The sequence below is a fragment of the Mauremys reevesii genome, linkage group 16 (genome assembly GCF_016161935.1).
Source record: "Mauremys reevesii isolate NIE-2019 linkage group 16, ASM1616193v1, whole genome shotgun sequence".
In the NCBI taxonomy this organism is placed as follows: domain Eukaryota; kingdom Metazoa; phylum Chordata; order Testudines; family Geoemydidae; genus Mauremys; species Mauremys reevesii.
This window is the reverse complement of record NC_052638.1, coordinates 40,929,742-40,954,656: the sequence shown is the minus strand read 5'-3', so window position 1 is coordinate 40,954,656 and position 24,915 is coordinate 40,929,742. Positions and strand designations below refer to the sequence as shown.

General features: G+C 46.8%; 2 protein-coding genes and 2 non-coding genes across 6 annotated transcripts in view; all 4 read right to left on the bottom strand.

Moving 5' to 3' along the window:
- Window positions 1–831: 831 nt before the first annotated feature.
- On the bottom strand, window positions 832–8,614 carry RPL13 (ribosomal protein L13). The gene is made up of 6 exons (XM_039503589.1): window positions 8,458–8,614; window positions 7,867–7,984; window positions 7,222–7,363; window positions 4,652–4,825; window positions 2,425–2,481; window positions 832–1,034 (listed from the first exon to the last, which is right to left on the bottom strand). Exons 2-6 carry the CDS (start codon window positions 7,968–7,970, stop codon window positions 876–878), a joined length of 636 nt encoding a protein of 211 aa, XP_039359523.1. The 5' UTR covers window positions 7,971–7,984; window positions 8,458–8,614; the 3' UTR covers window positions 832–875.
- On the bottom strand, window positions 4,885–4,969 carry LOC120384872. Its single transcript, XR_005589147.1, has one exon. It is a non-coding gene; the product is annotated as a small nucleolar RNA MBII-202 (small nucleolar RNA).
- LOC120384882 lies at window positions 7,549–7,633 on the bottom strand. Its single transcript, XR_005589156.1, has one exon. It is a non-coding gene; the product is annotated as a small nucleolar RNA MBII-202 (small nucleolar RNA).
- Window positions 8,615–11,295: 2,681 nt separating the features above from the next.
- Window positions 11,296–24,915, bottom strand: part of SPG7 (SPG7 matrix AAA peptidase subunit, paraplegin) — a 68,446-nt gene continuing 54,826 nt past the window's right edge. For 2 of the 3 annotated variants that reach the window (XM_039503588.1, XM_039503586.1), the window contains exons 12-18: window positions 24,090–24,200; window positions 20,335–20,450; window positions 18,984–19,140; window positions 18,502–18,552; window positions 17,671–17,834; window positions 15,268–15,345; window positions 11,296–13,043 (exon numbers count right to left, since the gene is read on the bottom strand). In XM_039503588.1, the coding sequence (XP_039359522.1) occupies window positions 12,834–13,043; window positions 15,268–15,345; window positions 17,671–17,834; window positions 18,502–18,552; window positions 18,984–19,140; window positions 20,335–20,450; window positions 24,090–24,200 (887 nt within the window). In that variant the 3' untranslated portion in view covers window positions 11,296–12,833. The remainder of the gene's footprint in view (window positions 13,044–15,267; window positions 15,346–17,670; window positions 17,835–18,501; window positions 18,553–18,983; window positions 19,141–20,334; window positions 20,451–24,089; window positions 24,201–24,915) is intronic. The other variant, XM_039503587.1, reaches the window with a different exon arrangement.

Below are 24,915 nucleotides of genomic sequence, written 5' to 3'. Positions count from 1 at the left end.
AACAGGCTGGGTAGTACTTTGTGCCTCCCAGAAGCTACGGCGCTACTCTGAACAAGATACCCAGGGACCTAGTTCAAACAGCCTACAGAGGGGATGCCAGAGAAGCAAAGGAAATCAGAATCCCTATTTACTAGTAAGAATCCAGAGGGGGTACCCTGCTACTAAAGACACCATACATACCACAGCTGAGATTGGCATCCTACATTCTACCAATTCCTTTTGGAAAGCCCAGGCACTACTAAGGAAACCTGCACAGCAGTTTTACAGGGTATTAGACTGGCTTGTCAGCGAAAAAAAACCCATGTAGTTAGTGCTGCACGAAGACAGGCGCCCCCCAGTGGTAGTTTAGGACTGTATCAAATTCAGTACTCTCTTACAACTTGATTCAGCCAAGTCCTCCACACACTGGAAATTTCAGTCCTGTTTCTTATAGGCAAGAGCGAGCAGGCTGCTCCTTAAGAAGAGAGGAGCAATGCAGGGCTGTGTCTGGCTACTGATTAAAGATTCACCTGCTCCGGTTTCCCTCAAAGCAGCTATGATTAAACAGCAAGTGGAGGGGAAAACGTAACTGTTTAAACCTAAGGCAACTCCACCCAGACTGAATGAGTACCTGCCACCCACAATGCCAGGAGCCTACTGCCTGCTCATCTCAGAAGAAGCAGTGAGCAAACCAGTTGAGACTACAGTTCAATTTACTTTTATACAAACACATGGCTAGAATGCAGCTGAACAAACTAACAAACACTGCTGAGTATAGACTTCGTGTCAGAAGTATCACCTTCCTTTATTCCGGATCCCTTTGCATCTGGCCTAAGACGACACCACACCAGGTTACATTTCTATACTCTTTTATTGACAGTTTGAGGGAGAACAGTTCATTTCTTCTTCTCCACATCCTGCTCTGCAGCTTCCTTGGCTCGTTTAGCACGGATTCCAAAGAGCCGGGCATTTGCCCGGGCCATACGCAGGCTGGCAAAGGCTTTGAAGTTCTTCTCATCCTCAGAGATAACACGGGCCTTTTCCTTTTTGTAAACCTAGCAGAAACAAGAGCCAGATAGACTGTGTAACTATCTTCTCTGGAATCCTCTGGTCTATTCAATGTTTAGAAGAGTTACTTCCTGGTACAGATTTCTACTAGCAACAGGACCCGGTGACTGGCAGGGGTGCTTTATCAAAGCAGGAAGCCATGCCTGCAACACTATTCAATCAGGTACCTCATTTTATTCAGTTTCTGTATTTCTCAGCTCACACCACTGATGAGGTGAGGGAAGAAACTCCAAGAATAACCACCGTAGGGTAGATTGAGATTTACCTCACAGTCAGTTTACACTCATTCGTGGATTACCACCACCAAGCATCAAATATAACCCTTCAAAAGTGGCAATGGTTCTAGAACAAACTGCAGTGAACGAACAAGTGAACAGCTTGTCATGTTATCCTTAGTATAAGAGCGACCAGCCCTGGGTCACTGAAGACTAAATTACCAAAGCACAGGGCTGTGCATGGACAGCTGCTAACCTTCCACCCTCAGTTCAGAGTTGCTGCAGGCAGAACCCTCCATTTCAGAACAAATTCTCAGAGCTGAAACTGCATCCATTAGTCTATCCCCAGAAAACCACTGCCCATGAACTTGCCCTTCGGCTCCCTCAAGGGAGCTCTGATTTAACCAACAGTTGGTTAAAAGACTCAAGGTTTCAGTGTTTTACACTGGCAAAACTTTAGTGCAGCTTAAAGCAGTCAGCTCTGTGCATCTCATTACGCAATGGCAAAAACTCCAGAGACCCTGCTAAAGTTACACTCTCACAGTAAAATATTGAGATTTAAAAAAAAAAAAAAAAAAACCCCAAACCCCCACAACAACAGTATTTTACTAGAGCAGTGGTTCTTAAACTTTACTGCAGCCTGCACTCCTTTGGGTCTCAAAATACGTCCTCGCACTCCTTATCAAAAATCATTGAAGTAGGTCAGTTCTTTAACCCTAGATATATTTTTTGTTTGTATATTACAGTAATGGTTAAAAAATGTATAACGTTAATAAATACATAGGTTTGATGAAACAAAGTAGTTGTACTTCCGTGCCTGTGCTTAATTTGTGTTTTCGATGATTTACCTTTTAAAAAAATTTGGCATGTCTCACACCCCCAGAAAGGGCATCTCGCACCCCCAGGGGGTGCATGCGTGCACCCCAGGTTAAGAACCACTGTACTAGAGAAATATGAGGTCAATTTTAACAAGCTCTTGTTCTTTTGTCTCAAGGTAACTGCTGCAGTATACAGACAGTGAAACTTATCTGCAGTGTCACAATGCAGCACTGAAAAAACCCATTTCTGTCGAGTCGGTTCTCTCTAGTATTTAGTGATACATCACAGAAGCATCTAACTTCTGAACAATCAAACAAAGCACATGATTTGCAGGTTCACTTACGTTCCTGATTGGCATAACAGGGCCAGAGAGCTGAGTTGCCATCTTGAGTTCTTCTGGCTGTGTAACAGAGGAAACAAGTGATTACTGAGTTCAGCCAGACAAGCTGACTCCTTTGGTGGCAGGCCTGTGGGAGCTGCCTGGGTTAGGGAACGTACCGTCTGGAGCAAAACATAAGCTCTTCAGTTTCATATATTAACTAAAACGTAGACCTGTGTGCAAGCCCCCAGCTTGGTGATCTGACTGGAGAATCTAGCAGTACATGTTTAACAGAAAAAGTTCCATGGTTTGGACCTCAGGAATTCTGGCCCATATTTCAGACTGAAGAGAGGGCCCTATACTCACACACACACACACACACACACACTATGGAAAGTCTTGGAAACACAAGGGGAGAAGTGTGCTATTTCCCACTCCAACAGAGGACGTGCTAGTATTTTGAAGGGGCCAGCCTAAAGCAGACTTGTTTTTAAGAGAAATTCAACTGAACCCAGAATTTGCAAATGCACTGGGGAGTGTGACCTATTAATTATGCTCAGTTAAGAAAGATGGAAGGAAACAAAGTCATCCTGAGGGCATGACAAGGTGCTGATGCATCACCATTACTCCACCACCAAACTGCCTCTCCTGGCCACACCAAAAACAGGAACCAAGAATGTAAAGCTCTGATTCAAGTGCACAACACCAACTTTAAAAAAGTTAAACCAACCTGAAAAAATTTCAAGTTTACTATTGTTTCCAGTAACGTCTCTGGCTCCCATATCAGACAGAGAAAAGTTACTTTGCAGTTTACTTTGTATATTCAAACAGCATTCAGCTTCCTCTATTTGTCTGGCTCTCACGCAAAACAACAGGGAAAATAAACATTTTAAAATGTGGCAACAGAAGGCACAAGAATTAAGAAAGAGACCCTTGGGAGGAGACAATACGTTTAACGATTTTTATCTCACTCTGAAACTGGCTATATTTCAAGTTCATTGTACCATTTTAAAGCTGTGCTGGTGCTAAACATTCACAACTAGATCTGCCTTGCTAACCAGTCTAGGATATGAACACACGGGACTACACTATTTTAGGTTCTAGTTGTACCAGTTATCAGTGATATTCGCATGACACTCCAGGAATTGTTACAGAAGACCTTGCTGGAGAAAAAGGGAAACTTTTAGTCTGCATATAAAGTAGTTTCTACTTCAGCTTCTTCACATCCACACCTCCAGCAGTCCCAAACAAGGTTCAAAGGGATGTTTTCCAGGGCTGTCTACAATGGGCTTAGGGAAAATGTTAACCTGACAAAAAGTTCCAACAAAGCCACATTTAATATAGTTTAGCCAGCCAGTATAAATGCAGGCAGAGAAAAGCTCATTGACCAGTTTGAAAAAGTTTTAACATACTTTGACCCAATTCCTGCAGGCAGACTATGCCATGTTAGAAACATTTAAGCAAGAAGCATGTTTAAATACAGGTAAAAAGCCTAGAGCACATAAGAGTCTATGGATGTTGCCTAGAAATCCCCTTCTTCAAATCTTTCATTTCACTACATATACCTCCTCATTGGAAACACAGAGCCTACATAGCTGGAGCAAAGAAATCCACGGAAATGCACCTCATTTCAGAATCTTAGCCGATACAAGTGTTTTCTCTGTATTAAGATTTACAGGTTGATAGGTGGAACTCCCCTAAAATTGACCAACTCACCACCTCTGTAGGCTACTCAGCTGATAAAACCTCTCTGTCCCTTCATTTTTTCTCATTGCTCTCTTTTGTAATTATTTACATAGCAAGACAAATACTCCGGAATCTGTGGCTCGTTATCCACCCTAACTCATCAACTGCTTTTACTAAATTTCAACTGCTTAGGCAAAAATCAGACGTGGTGAGAGAGTTGCTAAATCTATCATGGCTTTGATTCAGGGCAGCTTCCCCCCCAACAATGTGTCTTTAAATCATCACTGCACACTCCACACTCCAGGCCCAGCTCCCAGCACAACAGAGCTGGTACATGTTATAGCACATACCCTGGCCAACACCCAAGCTCACCCCGCCACCGGACGGCAGACTAGGGCTGCTCTATCAACCCTTTGCCAGTGGAAGAGCCCTCCCGTGCAGGGGCATTACATTAGGAGATGTGTCTAAGTAAACAACACTTTACAGTAGAACATTAGAGGATCAGCCATAACCAACCCTCAGCACCACTGAGCCTCTAAAAGCTTCCAGAACCCAATGTACTTACAGAGCTGTCTCCCTTCTTGGGTGCAGAGGGCTTCCTTGGGAAGAGGATAAGTTTGGAGCGATACTCCTTCAGTCTTTGCACGTTGGCCTGCAGGGATTCTGTAGACTTGTTGCGTCGTCTGGGATCCACAGAGATCCCAATAGTCCGGGCAACCCTTTTATTGATGCCAGCCATCTGTAAAGCAAGAGAGTTAATGTCAACCTTCAAGTGACTGTTATGCCATTGTGCTACTGAGTGAAGCCACTACAGTCATCAGCTGGAAAAGGGTTCAATACAGTCATCACAGAGACTACAGAGATTCCGGAGAAAGTGTCATCATTTGACTGTAAGGCCCATCAGAAGCAGGAGTGGTGATTAAGAAATATGAATTGTGCTATGCCCAGATGTTGGACAACAACAGATAAGGCATCTCCAAAAACGATTAGACTCAAATATAAGACAACACAAACTTATTACATGTTATGCAGCTTTCAAGTCTGAGGTCAACACTCCTTCAAATAGCAAAAGGAGGGCACAAAATCTGAGGCCACAGGGAAAAGAATGGGGGACACCACTTTCACCTACTGAAATAAGCAAGGGTCCTTATATAATTATACATTACACTGCAATGTGCAATTCCAACTGTAACAAGCAACTGGGCCATTTCAATCACATATGCCGACCTGACTGGTGAAGCTGGCTATACTAGGAAGGTTTAAATCAATGCTCTATCAGGTATCACTTACATCATGAGCCATTAAAAAAATACCAGAGAACCAAAGGAAGCAAACTATTTCTTAGTGCTGAACAGTCCTGTAGACATTTGATTTTGTTGTCCCATAAGGCTGCATTACCATAACACTCACTCCCTCCCTCCTCTCGCCTGAAGTTGAGTGGTTTAAAACCCTGGAATTTTGTTCAACTGGCAAGTTGACCATCTCTCTTTCATTTTCAAAACAAGCTTGTGTTCATGTTTGCTGCTGCCTACACATCTCATTCCCATACTATTGGAATGCCTGAAATTAATATGAATACTGGAAGCCACCAAACACTAACGTAACCATAAATTCCTTTATTAAATCCAAAGTGATACAATTACTCTAAACATGCATAAATAATTTACTACATCCAAACTGTAACAAAACATTTGATCAAGATACTTACAAACAGGTTAAACTCAGCATGCTTAGACCCATATTGGTCGGCTCTAGCGTGGCCAGGCAGGTATTGGCAATGAACTTTTTTATACTCTTCAAACAAGTGATGTCATTGCCAAGTACTGACTTCAGTTAACCAATTTCAGACAGTTCACCCTTATTTCCAGTCCTACCTGGATGAAGATCTACAAACTCCTCTCTTCCCAAGGCCTTTCCTCCTCTCCTTGCTGCCAACAGCTTTGCCATTGCCCCTGGATTCACACATGCTTTACTGGTGTGTGGGTTGGCAAGGGCCATGTTGGCTCATTTTAAGACAGATTCTCTTGGTCTTATTTAAAACCATCTGCAGTCATCTCCAAGGGTCAGAGGCCTCCTTTTTAGCTCTTTTACCTCATTTGTTATTCTTTGAACCAGACATAGAATCACAGAACTGGAAGGGACCTCAAGATGTCATCTAGTCCAGCCCCCTGCATCTGCCCTACTTCATTCCTTCTGGCCTTAACTTATTTTCAAGGCCTTCCTTCTAATTGCTAATCAGAGCCTTTTGTTACAACATATATATATTTTCTTAACCAAACTTAAGCTAACTAATTCTCTACTTTCATATTTATCCTACACATATTGTCCATTTTCTGTATTTACAGCAATTACACACCTATAGCAACCACCATCCTGTACTCTGAATAATAATGTTGTGTTATCTAGGCCTTGTCTACACTGCCACTTTACAGCGCTGCAAATTTCTCACTAAGGGGTGTGAAAAAACACTCCACTGAGGACTGCAAATTTCAGTGCTGTAAAGCGCCAGTGTAGACCAGAGATGGGCAAACTACAGCCCGTAGGCCACATCCAGCCCATGGGACCGTTCTCCCCAGCCCCTGAGCTCCTGGCCCAGGAGGCTAGGCCCAGGCCCCTCCCTCTTAATGCTCTGAGCGTCAAGCTTCTGGGGCAGTGCAGCTGCAGAGCACAGCCTCCCCTAACTTGCCCTCCACACAATTTCTGAAACCCGATGTGGCCCATCAGGCCAAGTTTGCCACCCCTGGTGTAGATAGTGCACCAGCGCTGGTAGCTACTCCCCTTGTGGGGGTGCTGCAACTACACAGCCATGTTAAAGCGCTGCCACGAAGACATAGCCCTAGAAAATTCCAAAACGGCCACATGCACAGCCAGTTTAAACAGATATCCATTTACCAACCACTCTCAGCTGCTTACATCTTACACTAACTACTGACAGACTAACCAGGCCACGCAAGACAGGGAAATATATCACGGAGTTCATTTCACCAACTCAAAAACAAAAAATTGAGTTGAAACACCAAATTACAGTTGGATACTTTACTCTGCACCCACCCAACCCTGGACAGATTTATAGAATTTATCTGATGCATGAGAGCACACTCTACTAGGAGACGCTAACCAACCAGTTATACTCACTCGCAGCTCTTCCAAGCTGAATCCTCTGCCAGCACGAACTTTTGTGTGGTACCTAACAGTGGGACACCTCACAATGGGTCGGATTGGCCCTGACACTGGGCGTGGAGCAATGCGCCGAGCCTTTGCCTGACGGGCCTTCCTCCTGGTCAAAGAGAAATATCACAGCAGTCAACAAAAGGATGTTTGTATAAGATACATAACTTCTACACTGACAATCTTCTAAATGCCCAGGGGGACCCTCCCAGAGAAACATAAGGGTACATCAAACTTGCTGAGGTAAGGAATGTGTCCTCTAGTAACTGATGTGAACAAGGCCAGACTACATGCGCTCATAGTAAGCTACAGTCATCAGCTAAAAAAGGGTTCAAACAAATCATCAATGTTGTGCAGAGATTCCGGAGAATTTTCATCATTTGACTGTAGACCTAATTAAAGGCATTAAACTGTTTTACTGGCCTCTGTGTTTACAATCACGGTAACTTTTAATCACTCTCTAACCACCACAACATGCCACAGGAGACACGGGGGCAAAATTCCCAAGTAAGTGATCTCGACGTCACAAGGCAGGTAGAGGCACTCAACCCCCGCATCTCACCAGACACTGGTCTCAGTGACACATGCAGCCAGCTGTCCTTAGCATCTCACCTGCGGATCTTCCTAGCAGGCTGGTTAAACCACGTGGCAACTCGTCTCTGCCAGTCTTTGTGGAAATGGGGTTTCAAGATCATGCCATTTCGACTGGGTGCCATGATTGCTTATATCCCTGCAGACACAAGGCGCACGTTTAATGACAGCCGCAATTCGCGGCAGGCTGGGGTTACAGAAAGCGGCCCTCAATAGCAGAGCGAGGCGAGGGCCCAGCCCTGGGCAGCAGCACCCCACGAGCTGGGGAAGCGGCGGCCGCAAGAGAGGCCCGGCCAGGCCGGCCTGCAACAGCGGGTGGAACCAGCTCCCAGCAGCCCAGCGCGGCTCGGCCAGACCGCACAGCCCCCCAGACCCCGAGGGCTGAGGCTCGGCAGCCCCGCGCGGGCCGCCACCCTGGGAACGACTGAGGCGAATGCCCGGCCCCGTCCGCCGGGGAGCGGCCCCCAGGCCCGGCACCTGCCCAAGCGCGGCCCCTGTCCGCCGGGGAGCGGCCCCCTGCGTTGGGCCGCCCAGGGCCCGGGCCCCACGGGCCGCCCAGGCGGCGGATGGAGACGGATAACCCTGCAGGGCCCGGCCTCCGCTCAAACCTACCTCCACGGGGGGAAATGGCCGACCGGAAAAGGAGGGAGTGACGCGGGGCACGCTGGGATATCAGGCCTAGCGGAAACTGAACGAGTTACTGACCAATTAGAATAAAGGATAGCGGGAGACCCGCCCAGCGAGCTTCGGCGCTTATCTCGTCAAAGGCCCTCTGCCCTTTACAAAGATGGCGCCCGTTTTAAAGCGTCCGCGTATGAAAAACCCATGAGTGCCGTTACCTGCACCAGGTGGGCTAGGGAAAGGCAGCTGGCTGCATCGAGGAAGCGCTAAAGTTGCTCATCCATGACAGTTCATGGGAGATGGGTGAGGTCTCAGAGGACTGGAGAAGTGCAAACACAATTCCTAGCTTTAAAAAGGGGAACCAAAGACAACCAGGGAATTACAGACCAGTCAGCCTACAACCATGTACAAGATTCACTTTATTTTTTAAAATCTTGGTCCTAATTTCTAGACCATGTACACTAATCCCTCAAATTCCATACCCACCCCCCACAGTAAAACAAAGTAACTTAAATAAGATACACAAACAGCAAAGAGGAACAATCGCAACCTAGACTGAACTTTCGTGACTATTCAAAAATAATTATGTTGTGAAACTGATTATCCTAGTCAGGAATTGTCCTGTTGGTGTAGCACATATAGAAGCTATTTGCAGCAGCAAGTTCTTATTTAGTTTGCTGTAAATCAAGCCCATGATCTTAAAAAATAATCTAGCAATAATGCTTAGCATTTACATGGTGAGCTACACCTTTGGAGTGCAACACAAACATTAGTCCAATTAATTTACAAGCTACTTTGAAGTATTCGAGCCACATCCATGTCCCCTACATTATTTATTTTAGATTCCAGAACTGAATACATCCCTGTGTATGCATCCTCCCGAGAGCCCTGCAGTCCTAGAGAGAGTAGCCTGATCTAATGGCCTGAGCCCCGGACTGCCCAATACCTCAGTAGCCTTGGCCTAGAGGTAACTTGCACTTCTATTACCACACATACTTGCATGTAAAATGGTGACATAAAATTACAGCTGCCCAGAGTGTAACTATGCTGTTCCTACTCCATGTATGCATTCTATCAACCCCCAAATTGCATATATGCCTGGTTACATATACATGGATGAATAATTCCTATAGACGTGTACATTTCTCCTCCAGAGTGGCAGTTGCCTGCTCTTGCCTGTGGCACTGTTTTGGTATGGGCTCATGTCTAGATCCTGCACGTTAGACCTGCTTTGGCTTACCCAGCTCATCCCAGCCCCTTCTCAAACTACTTCCTATACCCAGTGTTGCCCCATGTTTTAATGGCTGCTTCTTCTCAGACCAGAGTTCTCATTCAAGTCAAGTGAGGAAGGAGAGGGGCCCTCATAAGTCTCGTACCACCGCCAATAGAGGACTGCGAGTGCTTGGAGGACAATTTTTCAGACATTCACACGACACATTCTTTTCAAGGTGGCTATGGCCACTTTCACAGCATTTAGAACACAGCCAGACTACATCTGCCTTGACCCAAACTCCCACAGGGTGTTACACTTAGCATGAACAGAGCTGTCCCACAAGACTGCTGATGTGCGACCTGCTGTCCACCTTAACTGGCATTTCTTACCATCAGTCAGCTCCCGCACGGACTCAAGTGCGGGCTTTGGGATGAGGCCTGATGCTTCCCCAAGGAGTAGGAGCAAGAAACAGCAGCTCTCGAGCAGCTTCCTGCCCTCATTGCAGAGGATCCCGGTGACCGGCAAATGGGGCTGGCTTCAATGCACATGAAAGCAGAGCAAAACTAAGATCCTAAGCTTGTAAGGCAGTCTCTCCGTACAAGACACAATGAGGGGAAAAGGTCTGGGGGAAGCAGGTGCACTTGTTGAGCTGACACAAGCAGTGACTTCATGGAGTCTCCCATCACTTCTGCTTTACAGTTCATTTGATGACTGATGCATTTTGTGGTCAGATGATAAAGATTTGTCGTGGTCTCTAACGCAGGTTTCGCTTGTCACAGCCAGTGACCCAGCCATGCTGCAACATCTGCTCCACAAAGCACTTTTCTGCATGTGGATACCTCCGTTTGTCTGATCAGTTAAAAGTCAATCCTGTGCCAGAATATGGAATGACAAAGCACCACTAGATGCTGCAGGTTGCACAGGCAGGTCTTTCAAAATGATCAGACTGGTAAGGATACTGTAAACACAGGAGCCTGCTGTTTATTAAGAAAAGTCCCAAACCAATTGCATTACATTTGTATTCACACTACAGTTAACAGCAGTGCTACCAGATTCCAAGTATGCATGCTAACAGGCCCAGAACATATTTGAGACAATTTTTAAAAGGTTGAGAAGTGAATACAGTTTCTATAGCAGGTGAAATTCTAGAGTTCAAAGAATAAAGGGGAAGCCCATCATGTTAAAAAGAAAAAAAGGGAAAAAGCAATGGAAATATCAAGTCCCAGACTAGAAGAAAAACCATAAGATTAACAAGTAAAAACTACTACAGAATGCTGTGCCAACACTGAGCTGGCATTAGAACTCGTACAACCAGTGGGTCAGGCAGGTGGCATTGCCCTACAGTAGCCTAGAGAGACCAGGCAGGTCAATTTTCAGGACCCAGCCTTACTCCTAAACCCAGCAGAGGTTGGGAGTCCTGAGACAGAAGGAGGCTCTGCATCAGATAAGTGATGGTGGGTAAGAATGCCTTGGATAACTGCATCCATTCCAGGGCCGGCTCCAGGCACTAGCTGAGCAAGCAGGTGCTTGGGGCGGCCAAGGGGAAGGGGCAGCACGTCGGGCTCTTCGGCGGCAATTCGGCAATGGGTCCCTCGGTCCCTCTCGGAGGGAAGGACCTGCCACCGAATTGCCGCTGAAGAAGAAAGCGGCGCGGTGGAGCTGCCGCCAATCGTGGCCTTTTTTTTCCCCCCTTCTCCCTTTCGCCGCTTGGGGCGGCAAAAACCCTGGAGCCACCCCTGATCCTTTTCATCTGAACAACACAACATCCGCTGCCTCAAAAGTCTTGTCTAGTTCTCCACAAATGGAAGTCTGATGGCAATAATGCGAGGCGTGTTCATTTGCACTGATTTCTACAGGGGGCTGTAGACTGAAGTCCTTCACTTGCGTTCAGACCTCTTAGTCCCCTACAGAAGAAACTGGGGTGGGGGAGCATCTGGACTGGGGCCTTTCAGGGACACAGACAATAATCCTCATGGAATAATCCTCAGTAAGAGAAAAGGGCACACTATACAGCCAGCCAGCAAAATACTCCAGATATCAATGCACAGATATTTCAGATGCTCTCATTGTGGAGTGAGAATGATCATGCCACAACAAGGTTCTTCTGCAGAGGACTTAAAGGTCTGAACACAAGTAAAGGAGTTCAGTCCAAAGCCCCCTGTAGAAAGCAATGCAAATGAACACACGGGCTTCCATCCCAGAGTCTTTACTGAAAGGTGCTTCTCAAGTTCCTACTGAGAAAAGAAACAGTACATCTAGACTCAGCCTCTCAATGCACTTGTGTTCAGAGTCCTGATCTGGAAAATGGGCTTCTGATGTAAAAGTAGATCCTAGACTGGATTTTAGACATGTGGGTTGGCCAGTACCTGCACACAAACTGATAACTCAAAAACAGTGTTGATAATCCACGAACTGATAACCCCAAACCAACCAAAACATCCCCATAGAGACATGCACAGAGCTATCAGAGAGATCAACTGGCAGAGGAAGCCCCTAAATCTGCAGAACTGCGTACTTGTCATAACAGGTCTCATGTACATGTTAGAATGCCCCATCCTCCTGCATTTATTAATATGGTCGATATAACAATGCGTAAAGACCATTTTACTCCAGTGAACCTTGTTCTCTCAGTCAGTATATTTTTAAACTCTGAGCAGAGATAATCAAAGCGTACAGACAAGTCATGTAGAAAATACTGTGTCTTAAACTGCCTTGAGCCCTTCCGAGTGGACTCCATGATTGTGCCCGACAGAGAGACACTTCTGAAGCTGTGGCGTGGGAAGGAATGGCAGCGCACACCCATGTCACAGCACAGATGCTGAGCGTTTACACTGTGATGAGCTCAAAAGAGATTTTAGCATTTAAATTAATTCTGAACCCATGTATTACCCCTTTCTGCCTTACATGACCAACTATATCTGTGCTTGCATCAGGAATCCCCAACCCCAGAGATAACCAGCTGCAGAATCCCTCCCTGAAGACAGCCTCCCTCTGAGACACCCAGAAGTTGGGGCAGGATATTGACAACACAAAGATTCCTTGCTCTGGTCTCTCAGTGCCTTTGACCTTGCAGCTGAAAGGGGAAGGACCCCGGTATAGTGCTGGAAGGAAGCCTCTAAAGCCCTCCTCTCCCATTCCGGATTAGGAATGGGTTTCATACTGGTCTTAAACTGGGTTCCTCCTCCTCTTCCCGGGTCTGGGGTTGCTGGGGTGGTTCTTCATCACCTGTGTCTTGTTTGTCTCTCTCTGCTTCAAGCCAGCTCTGAGGAACGATCATTTTCTTTGGCCCGTGAGGAGGCAGCCCAATCAGGGCTTCCATGTCCTCATAGTTTATCACTTCCTTCTCCAGGAGGGTATTCGCCAGCTAGAAAGAGCAGACAGGGCAGAAGGTGAGTGTACATACACTGAGTTCAGAAAAGTTAGTGGCAGCTCTGGCAAGGCATAAAGGAGAGCATGCTGACATGGCAGCTAGTGCTTGGGGTGAAGAATCTCCAGGACATGCCGCTATCCTCCCCAGGAGGTCAGCTAAAACAGAAGAGAAGATGTTTGTCCATGACTGTATGCAGCAAACAATATCAAGGTATATACACCTCTACCCCGATATAACATGAATTTGGATAGAACACGATAAAGCAGTGCTTGGAGGTGGAGGGGGGGGGGGGCAGGGCTGCGCACTCCGGCAGATCAAAGCAAGTTTGATATAACACGGTTTCACCTATAACGCGGTAAGATTTTTTGGCTCCCAAGGACAGTGTTATATCGGGGTAGAGGTGTATTTGGACAAAGATGCAGCCAAAGCAAGATGTGCTACTTTACTGGTATAGAAATACCAATATGTTATACCGGCAAAGTGCTCCTAGTGTGGTCACAGCTACATCAGCAAAGCTTGTTCTGTACTGGTTAGTAAGACAACCCCTTACAAGTTGCATCAGTAAAAGTGCAGCTTTGCTGCTATAGCCGCATCTACGCTAGGGGCTTCTGCTGGCTTCACACCTTGACCAACATAGCTATGCCAGCAGAAGTACCTAGTGTAGATCTCGTCTATCTGTAGTTTTGGGGGGGCAATATGCAACTTTTTGCGCAGCTGGCACCTGCTATAAAGACTGAGAAACAGCCAGGAGAGCTTTGGGGACAGGGGCACTCTCACAGCAGAGTACGACTTGATGCTCTGTTCCCGTAAGCTCAGCAATCTACAGCTACTGGGGTATAAGTTAAGCAGGTGATCTCTAGCTGCTGGCCTGGAGAAGTGACCAGGAGAATCACTTTAGCTGAATGAGGTCCAAGGAGCAGAGGTAGAAAGGTCTGCCCCTCTATTCCATACACTTACGTGACTTTGCACTTGTGCGAACACTTGTGAAAGGTGCCAGGTTAACAGTCAATGAAAATAAAGGCCTCCATAGGATAGGTACAATCTAGACAACGGCAACACAAGTTTTCCTCACTGCCCATTGGACAGAAATTCTCTAGGCCTGGGAGGAAAGTTCATTCTCCAGGTCCATTCAGGTGTGTGAAAGTGACAGGACTGCCCACATTACCAATGAATATGTCAGCAGTTAGGTAAGACAGATGTGTGTGTAGACAGTTGTATTCAAGTCCTTTTTCTTTAAATGGTCTGTTCCCACTGTTAAAGCGAACAATACTGTGGTTGAAGCAGGCTGGCTGGTCATTATATCTCATTGGTCACAGATTCCCTAAAGGAAGACTCAAAGGTGTCCATACTCCGTTGGGCCAACGGGTGAGCACAGTTGATACACATGGTATGATAGCCCAGGCCCTGCTCCAAGAGTGGGAGAATTGTGACATTCCATCCCAGGATAGGTAAAGGCCCACAATCTGACACCTGAGGGGGCAGAGCTGCAGCCAGCCCTGTAACACTTGCAGCGGTAGCTTAACAATGTGAACTGAGACTATCAACTCATTCACACTGGTGACATGGAGGTAAAAGGCTCCACGTCCCGTTATTCCTCCCCTCAGATACCGTCCACTTCAATCCCCACGTAGATTTCCTGTGGACTGGTCCCCAGCTGCAGTGGTAAAGGCAGCACTTGCTTTTTGACTCTGGCAGACATGCTGTTTCTGACATGGCAGACTCCTCCAGGCAAGGCCAATATCTATTCTCCTTGCAGTGGTGTAAATTACACCTCAGTCCCATATTTGGCATCCCAGGATCAGAAAGTCACCATGGAAGTAAACATAAAGGAACTGCAGTTCTGTGCTAGAGTCTAACCTTCAACTACCCCCATCAAGCCTCTCCACAGAGAGCACCTCTCTTACCGAGCAGTGAGTCCCTGAACACCACCAGTTAATGTCTAGAGACTCAGATCATTCACCACTAAAGAAAGTTCCCACTGCAAACACACATGCATGCCAAGTCCTAATCCAATGGCTAACCAGATACGCAGCTCAAAGTCTCTTTTTCCTTTGCTTCCTGCAATCTGGAAATGCACCAGACCCCACATGACTTCTTAAAGCTGGAAGATAAGCACAGAAACACTGCTTCCTGAAAGTACCACCACCACTCCCCAGGACACTAGCAACCAAGGACCTGGTGGCTGCAATGATGCCAGAAGCACTAATGAAGTCCATACCGTTTGCAGTTTGTCCCGGTTGTCCAGTAAGAGTTTCTCTGTGTGCCTATATGCTTGAGCCACCAGCACTTTTGCTTCCTGGGAAGAGAAGTGAGAAATAATGATAATGGACAGACAAAGATGAATGAACACTATGTTCATATAAATGATGAGCTGTGCCTAGAGACATGATTTACAAAGAGCAGCTGGTCAGAAAGTCCTGTCCCTATGGAAAAGTTGGTTTTCTCTCTTTTTTTTTTAAAACCAAAGAATCAAAGATTTTCTGCTAAAAACTAGTCTACTCTCTTGATGAACTGCCACAGCACAGCAGGTGAGTCCCTAGTTGTGGGGCATCATGGGAGATGTAGTCCAGCTGGGAAACCTGGCCATAGATAAGGAGGTAGCTGAACTGTAATTCCCATAATGCACCATGGTAGCATTTCTGAATCAAAACATTTCAGTTTTCAAGTGTTTGGTTTCTCATGAGTTGACACTGTCTGGAGAAGGCAGACACTGACAAAATGCAATGTTTTGTGAGAACACCCCATTTTCTGTTTAAAAACAGTTTCACTTGGAAGTTTTCAACCCGCCCTAATACAAACACCTGCTCTCTTCCTCCTTCAGGGTGTCCAAGAAATCTAGAAACCAAAGAAACAAAAATTCTATTCTTGAGATTTTTAGCTACGTATCTTTTCACAATCCAGACACCACACAGTATTGTTTATTGCAAATTGTTACTCCTGGGGGAATTCTGCACCACTGCATATGCACAGAATTTATGTCTCCCACTGATTTCTTTGCTTCCTGCAGAAAAAACAACTTTCTAACCAGGAAGCAAAGGGAAGCCACAAGAGCAGCCAAACGACCCTCCCCAGAAGTATGTTTTGGGAGCCCAGGGCAGCCGGCAGAGAGGTAAATCACAGTGGGGCAGGACTGGAGAAGACCCTGTTGGTGGCTCTTACTCGGCGCTGGGCTCAGCTGCTAGTCCCGGCTAGGCTGAGGAGGATGGGACTTCCTCTTCTCCTGCATGGCATCTGGGGCTGTGTCAGACCCACCCCCAGATTTCTCCCCCAGATGCAGGAAGCTCTGCAAACTTCCCCCTCCCCCAGCTTCCTGCACCCATCGCTCCTCAGCTGCAGGGGAAAGAATCCCTGTACAGGAAGCTACTCCCCCCAACCCTCATGCATCCAGACCCCCTCATACCCAGACCCTCCCGCTGAGCCCCAGAATCCCCCGCCAAGCCCCACTCCCCTGCACCACCCCAACAAGCCCCCACACCTGAATCCCAACCCTACTGAGCCCCCAACCAGCTGCACATGGATCCCCACCCACTGAGTCCCACTCCCCCAGCATCTGGAACTCCTCACTAAGCCCCCCACACCCAGACTCCACGGCCCAGCTCGCTCCCTCCCCATCCTAGACACACACACCCCCTCACTGAGCCCCAACCACCTTCACCTGGACTCCCCTGCAGAGTCCCATTGCATCCAGAACCCCCCAACAAGCCCCTGTGCATCCAGATACCCCCCCCCGCACCCAGATCCCCCACTGAGCGGCCCGCACCCAGATTGCCCCACACAGAACCCTCACAACTCACATCTGGATCCCCCCAAACTAAGCCCCTCAACACTTGGATCCTGCATTGCTGAGCCTGTCTGCACCTGGCACGGAGGGGCAGCACCGTGGGGTGTTTCTGGGGCAGGCCCGGTCCTTGTGCTGTGCCAGGGTTGGGTGCAGCATCATCACTGAGTCTGTGTCCTGGGGAGGAGCTGCACAGTGACCTCCCACCTCTGTGTAGCCAGTGGCCTGTGTGCCCCAATGTCATGCTGGAGTTTCCACACTTACTTGACAAATCAAATTTGCAGAATTTTAAAATATTGTGCACAGAATTTTTACTGTTTTGGCACAGAATGCCCTCAGGAGTAGCATGAACGTGAAGGGGATGGATACGCTCAGATAATCACAGTGTCTTTCCCTATCCAGGCATCTACTCTCAATCCCACAATCACCCCATCCTTATTTTGTTTCCCACTCCACCCTCAAAAAAGTTAGCTACAGTCACACCCTGTCCCCCATTCTGCCCCATCTCGTCAGCTCCGGTCACGCTGAAATCATGACTGCAGCTCTCTGCAGAGATTACGTCTTTATGCACTGCAACCTATTTTATGGCAACTAACTGAGGTTCAAATCAGCAGCATCACTGGTGCAGAAGTTGCAGCTTCACATGATTCTGCCTGTTAGGACTCAGTGAACGTTCCTACCAAGGTGACACAGAACAAACCTGTGCTGGTTTCGAGGCATTTACTTCTAAATGGCCAGTGAACACAAAATAGTGGGCTGCCAGTTTTATTTGCAATTCGGTTTTTTAAATGAAGTGAGAGAAGAAAAGAACAAAAGGGAAGCTGCCAGGACAAAGAGACTTACATGGTCCATCATTTGCTGAAGGCCCTGGCTGAAGGGGCGCCGACCTACCCCGGGCGTGCGCTCCAACTCTGGGAAAGAAAGATGCCCAATGCTGGGCACCATTCCATACTGCTTCACCATCGAATAGGCTATCTTGGTCACTTTCCTCAGGTCATCCTCTGCTCCTGAGAGAGACAGGGAGACAGGAACTCAGCATGGGATCACAGAGCTGACAGGTGTAGCAACTGGAGCACCTTCAGCACAACCCACTCTGCGAGTCAGGAGTTCAGAGCTGCAAGATCTGTGTAGCTGAACAGCCCACCCCAACCACTGACTTTGCTAACTAACCCAGGACAAACTGTCACACATTCTACTGACAGCTCCTACAATGCACAATCTCCCCTCACTCCTCCTTCAGAGTTTGAAAACACAGTATTTCACCTCATTTGTTAAAAGAAGGAGGCTCTAGGCTACAGCATGCTGCAGCCAGAGCCTCTAGGAATAAGCCTAAGCCAGCAGGCCGGCATGTCAGTTAGGAAAAGATGACCTACACACTGATGAGGACAAACCCATGATCAAAAAACTCATTCAATATTTCACCCCACTCCCCAGTCTGCAGATACATCTGCTGCTCAGATCACCACCAGGAAACAGGTAAGCAAAGACCCAGGGTCAGGTTTTCTAAACAGCCTGTAAACTGCTTCAGAGACTAGAGAGAGAACACTGAAGTTCGTGGCACATAGCATAATGCTTCAAGGTGGGGATTTTGAGACTGCTCAGCGACGGTCTAGCTCTGCTCCCATCCAGGTCAATTTGCCAGAAGCTGGGAATGGGCAACAGGGGATGGCTCACCTGATGATCGCCTATTCTGTTCATTCCCTCTGGGGCACCTGGCATTGGCCACTGTTGGAAGACAGGACACTGGGCTGGATGGACCTTTGGTCTGACCCAGTCTGGCCATTCTTATATAGAATTTTCACTCTTGGCTTCATTGTGAACAGAGTTAGGCCAATGCTGTACACTTCTGAAAACCACCCCCTCCACTTGGATTTCAAAGATTAATGCTATTCTCCCACACGTTATACCTAAAGACAATGACACTGGAGGTGAATCCCCCTTCTCCCCACCCTGACTTCCTCCAGCTGGTGTTACTAGGGCAGGCAGCTGAGGATCTACAGTGCTGTACAGGAGTGTCTCTACAGAACAGCTCCTTATACACCAACATGCTTTGAAAGCCAGGGAGGCAGACAGCTATCTCCCCTCTATGTAAGGGAAGGGCCCTGTTAGCCTGGCACCTCATCTGGGTCAACCCGTGCAAGGTTCTGGCTCCTCACCCGTTGTGACTTTGTTAAAGGTGATGGCTTCAGACACTCTCCCTCCCAACGCCATGCACATCCTCTCAAACAGCTGCTCCTTGGTGAAGAGGTACTGGTCTTTCGGGAGGATCTGAGTAAACCCCAAGGCAGCATTTGTTCGAGGGGCTATGGAAACCTGAAACACACAAAAAGCCTCTGCCAATTTCAGAGAACAGGGGCTATGAAACAGAATCCAAGCAGGGAGAGGAGAGGAAGATATTCAGATTCTCTATTTAACTTTAGATTTGTGAGAGGCTCTGGGGTGCACTTGTGTGAGGGAACCCTTGAGATTACAGGCACAGGAGGCCAAAAAGTGACAATGTCCCTTGACAGCGTTCCCACACTGAAAGATTTGCCTTCACAATTGTGCTTCCTGACATTACGGAGAGAGGCAGAGAGGAATGAGACATGGAAGTCACTCTTAGGGTAGTAGTCAACTAGCCAGTGAACCCTCAAGATGCCAAAGTGATTTTAGAAACCATCAACCAAATTCAACTCACTTCACACTTGTGAGCATGTCCTGCAGAAGTTAGTGGGATTACCAGAGTTAGTAAGGCAAGCAGAAATTGGCTCTATATTAAACAGGCATCATTTGTAAGATCATTTAAATGTTGGGAGTGCAGTAATCATTTAACAAAGCAACACTACACAACAGGGTTTAGTGCTAGTGTAACACAAATGAGCCTCTGATACTGTAGGAGATTTTATTCCAATGTTAGGACTTTTTTGGGGTAGGAGGAAACACATGGGAGAATACAGCCCCACAGGTCTGAAAGGAAGCCCTTTCCTATGGAGTGCCTCCTGAGGCAGGCCAACTCACAAGCCTACCAGTCTCAAAAAGCATCCCTTCAAACCAGGGACACGCGATGACCCAACCGATAGTTTTCCAACATGCTGGCAAGCTATCTCTGAGAGGGGAAGATTGTGCATGCACACGCAGGCCATGCTGTGTGTCTGGGAGGGACATACACATCAAGGAGCAATTGTAGGCAGATTTTAGTTCCTTTAGTGTGCACAGGGAACACTGTGGTCTCTGAGCACATCCAGCTCAGCTTTTAAACGTAAAATGATGGCTGAAGATGATTCCCTAGATTAACAGCACAAAGTGCAATGCATCACCGTTATTAATGGAGTTTGATAATGGATTTCCTAATTGGGTACTTGGCCGTGTTACTGTAACCAAGTTCAGAAGAGGTGAGGGATGATGCAGCAGAGTTTAGCACAAGCTGTTGCATTATGATCAGTGTACATTAGACTGGAATCCAAAAGGACCCTCTCCCCACCCCCACGCTGAGCTGTGTTATTAATTCATAGCAGACAGTTAGGTTACCTTCATCACAGCCTCTGTGTGTTCCAGCAGCCAGCCAACCAGCGCATGGCCTGACTCGTGAAAAGCCACTACCCTCCGCTCTTCCTGTGACAGGATCTTACTCTTTTTGGCAGTGCCTGAGGAAGCAGGGACAGAGCTTCAGTTGGGAAAATGGGTTCTTGGCTTATACCTGTCACCAGCTCAGAGTTCACTCTCTTTTCCGAGCCAGCCAAGTGTGCAGTGTAACAGTTAGCGAGCTCATTACTCTTGCCTGCCCTGCCACCCCATCCAGATGGAAAAAGCAACACTGCTTCAATTCTGTGCTGTTAAAGAGGCGCCCTCTATCACCTTACTAGTTAATCACGGCAGAATTCAGCCTGAAGTGTAGGCTGTTTCATTCTGCACTGAACTGAAGCATGAGATGTTTTCAGCTGAGATCTCTTAGTCTCTCTTTTCAAAGGGCTGAATTAAGACACATTTTAATAGATTATTTCCGCCTTCCTAATGACTAAAGCACAGGCCTAGGATTCAGATCTGGGATCAGGTGTACCACAGACTCTCTGTAACCCTGGCCAACTCACTTTTCTGTGTCTCAGTTCCACATCTACAAGATGAAGATACCACTGAGCTGGCAGGGGTGTTTTGAGGCTTAGTTTGGCTGTAAGGCCCTTGAACTCCTTAGATAGGAGACATCATAGAAATGCAAGATGTTTAGATTATAAACATCTGCAACAGAAGAGGGTCCCCGTCCAAGGATTCAGTCTACTAGGAACACTGAAATAGCGCAAGATCAAGGTTGCACATGAAAGCTTAGTGCAAGTCTTGGAAGGTTTTCCATGCTGGTTATTCATGGAACAGTCTAAATCCTCACAGTCTGAGGCCAAGCTTTTGGAATTAGCAAATTAAGATGAACTCTCAGTGTTCTCTCCTCTCCTCAAAAAAGGAAAAAAAGGTATTTTTAATGTCCATTTTCCATGCCACTGCACTACAAATTGGAAAAAGCCCAATTAATATTTTGAAGAGATGCTGAATAGAAGTCAAACTTGTAGCATATGTGCAGAAAATATGCTAAATGCAGAGTACAGTACACATCAAGAACTCCACTACATGTACTGTGCAAGGTGCCAGTATTTTAAAGCAGCTGTTTCTGCATGGTGCCAGGATCTGTAGGGGGCAGAATGGGCTCAGTGGAGAACATCAGCAGTGCACTGATTTTGTATGATACCTTGGAAAAAACATTGTTTAAAATATGTTAATAGAAAGCCAGGGGCCTTATTCAACAAAGAAATTGCAAATTACATTCAAGTATGTTTTGTACAATCACTGCCCAGGGATCCCAGCAAGAGCTATGCCTCAGAAGCCATGATGAGGATGGAACAGCAGCTTCAAATCAAAATGGCCTTAATTTTAATCAGAATAAGGTCAGTCCCTTAATCTTCTTTTAACACAGGTTGGGTTATTATTAATTATTATTATTATTATTTAATTCTAGAAGCATTTCCTTGTCAACCCACCAGGGAGAGAGACTGTATGAAACTCTTTGCAATAGCACAGAATGTTCCTGCATAATTGCTTCTTCCCTTGAATAAAGCCAGCCTCGTCTAGGAGAGTCCCCCGAGGGCTTGCTTTTACGCTGTTTAGGAACAGAATGTGCCGAGGATGCTGCTCTAATGCAGCACTAGTCGGGTTCCACAGGCAGCCAAGGGTGCAAGCAGGCTCCACCATAGGCACAGCCGCTCTCTCTGCTGGCATCCTCCACAGGGAGCCTATTAGACACTGCTCCATCTTCTCAATACATTCTCCCTCATTCCCAGGAGACAAGACTTCCAGACTGGTCCCATTTCCAGGCTTGAAGCCTTGGCAGTGAGCAGCATTTGAGAAGCACCTTTACCCCTTCTCCCTTGTTACAGCAAAGGGTTTAAGGCTGACGTGGCTTTCAGCACCTGCTATCAAATCCCTTGATTTAACACCACTCTTCCTAAAGCAAAGACACTTGCAGTAAAAACCGGAGGTATGTCTCCTTCACTTGCAGGGAAGTCCAGCAATGACATTGTTGTGTGTGGACGGTTAAGACAGCAGCAGCACCATTAAGTATTTTTGTGCTTGGCAGCAGCATGAAAGCTCCAGACTCCCCTAACCCAAAGAGCTACAGTCCTGCTGGTTAATAAACTCAGTTTGTTCAGTGATTCAAAACACTTTATGACCTCAGACTTGCATCATAGACCTTAGTTACAAAATCAAAATGCGTCAGAATGAGGATGCAACATTTTGGGTGTGACTGGGGAAGGCAAGCGAGACCACCAATGGAAAACTCAACTAAGTCCCTCCTCAAGGAGACTGGCATTTTCTCCAGCTGAGGCAGCAGCTGCACCACAGGAGAAGCTGAAACAAGCATTGGCCTTTGCTGGCTTATGCCTTTGCAGAGCAACTTGGAAGGACCTTCACTGGCCACACTTGGTGCTGCTAAGCAGCCAGGTGTCTGGCTTTGTGCAAGTGTGCACAGAATTACCCAGAATGCTCATGGGGAATTGCACTTTTAAGGTAGATGAAATTGTAAATAGTCTCCTGCAATTCTTATTTAAGATGTTTAGAAAGCACCTATTCATGGGCATTTAAGCACTTTATAATAAAACAAGACTAAAACTCCAAATGAGGAAACAACTGACTCAACACAAGTGTTCTGACCCATGGACCATAACCATCTGGCAGAGCACCTCACTAGACAAACATGCAGCCTCTTCTGTGTGTCCAGTATCACACCTCTTCTAGTGGCACCGTACTATGTAAGTAGCCAAATATTTGCATTCTCATAATCAAGACCCTGTGTGCTCTGCAGCAGAATGGACCAAAATTCTGCAGCATTCTAGTGCAGCAGACTCAAAATTCTGTGGCAATTTCAGGTGAATTCAAATAGGTTTTTACAGAATTAAAAAGGAATACTACCATCAGTGCAGTGTAGTGTACAGTTAGTACAGTGCAGTCCCTGGCTTATTTTGATATTAAACATACTCTGCTCACAAATTTTCAGTGTGCTGCAGATTGTTACATGAACAGTTCATAATTTGCATGTTTGGAGTTTTTGGTTTGGGGAGGAGAGCCTGAAATGTAATCAGCTCATTGGGGGACAGTTGTGACTTTGGCACCTGGGAAAACATGGCAGCTGGCTTGGGATTGTTGGATAAGTGCTCAAATAACATGGAGTTGCTGGCAGGATGTTCTCTGTGATGGCTCCTCAGTTTTAGAGCTCATCTCAACTTGGTCCACCAGAACCTGGATTTGTTAACCTTGCAGACACACTGCACAGCTCCTCTTTTTCAGGGCTGTTGAGGAGGGGGCATCCCTTTAGCACGGTTTTGCTATTTATATTTATGCCATAGGTGCCCAGAGCGCTGGATGGGCACCGAAAGCCATATTTTAGAAATGGAAAGAATTGAAGAACAAACATGTGAATTGTCCTCCTTAGGTTCCAGAGTTTCCCTTTTGTGATAGGAGCAGATTGCACCTACTAGTCCAGGCTGAGAACTATCAGTTTGGGCTCAGGTTTGGGAAGTTCTCTGCACCATAAGGGCTAAACACTGTTCTAAAAGGAGAGCTTAGACTCTCAAGCACAGTTCTGCACCTGCAGGCTTCCCAAAGCCCTATCTGTACGAGGGGGAGAGCGTGGGCAGAACCACCTGTCTTGCTAGACCTCTGCCCACTGAAGAACCATATGCCAAAAGGCAGGACAAGCATCATGGAGGCATTGGAAAGAATGAAAAAAGGTCAGGGCTTCTTACCTGCAATGACTCTCTCTACAGCATACTCAAAGTTGAAAGTATCAATGGATTTATAGCCCTCCCTGGCAGCATGGAGAGCCGCCTCGTTACAGATGTTTGCTATGTCAGCGCCTACAGGTAAGAGTTAACAAATCAAGCTTTTTTGTAATGAGGAACAAAGAGCACAGGACACAAACCTGGGGGAGGCGCTATGGAAATGAAATACACCTGCATCACCAGCTCCCTTGAAAGAGAGCACAAACTTTGTTTCTGTTGCTTATGTTAGATTTAAATAATATGGTTGGCTTCTTGGCAATCAGCACCGGGCTGCCACACAGGACAGAGCTGAGCTATCAGTTAGCAGGGCGAAAGCCCACGCTGGCTCTCAGCAATAGAGGAGCAGTGCGGTGCGGGTAGCTGGTCTGGCTTGGGCCACTGCGTTGTTCTTACAGCAACTGCACAAACCTCTCCACAGGAGAGAAAACATCTGTTCTGAGTTTGTGTGCATGAGCGATGGGGGGGGGGGGGGGGGGGGGTTGCTGCAAGAAGTCACAACAGAAGCAGTATGCTGGGGCCTGTTAGAGGGGAAACCCAGCAAGGGCATTCCAGGAACTACATGCAGACCAACGCCGTGGAGTCCGTGGTCAGAAGCTGTGTTCCAGTAAAGCATCCCTAGAAGTTCCGGAGTGTGGGAATGTGGAGATCGGCTTGATTTTACCCTGCTCTACAAAGTAGCCTCTACTCATTGCTACCCAGCAGCAAAGTATTTTTGTTAAAAAGTATTCACTGATCTACAAGTCTTTCCCCAGCTTAATGCACTGAGGGCATTTCCTCCGCAGCATGGGGT

What these genes read in the sequence shown, in the direction of transcription:
- RPL13 (XM_039503589.1), bottom strand. Translation starts at nt 7,970, where the DNA reads ATGGCACCCAGTCGAAATGGCATGATCTTGAAACCCCATTTCCACAAA. An exon ending in TCAGCTTGGAAGAGCTGCGA is followed by an intron (nt 4,826 to 7,221) that starts GTGAGTATAACT and finishes CTTGCTTTACAG; the next exon opens with ATGGCTGGCATCAATAAAAG. An exon ending in CCAAGAAGGGAGACAGCTCT is followed by an intron (nt 2,482 to 4,651) that starts GTAAGTACATTG and finishes TCTGTTACACAG; the next exon opens with CCAGAAGAACTCAAGATGGC.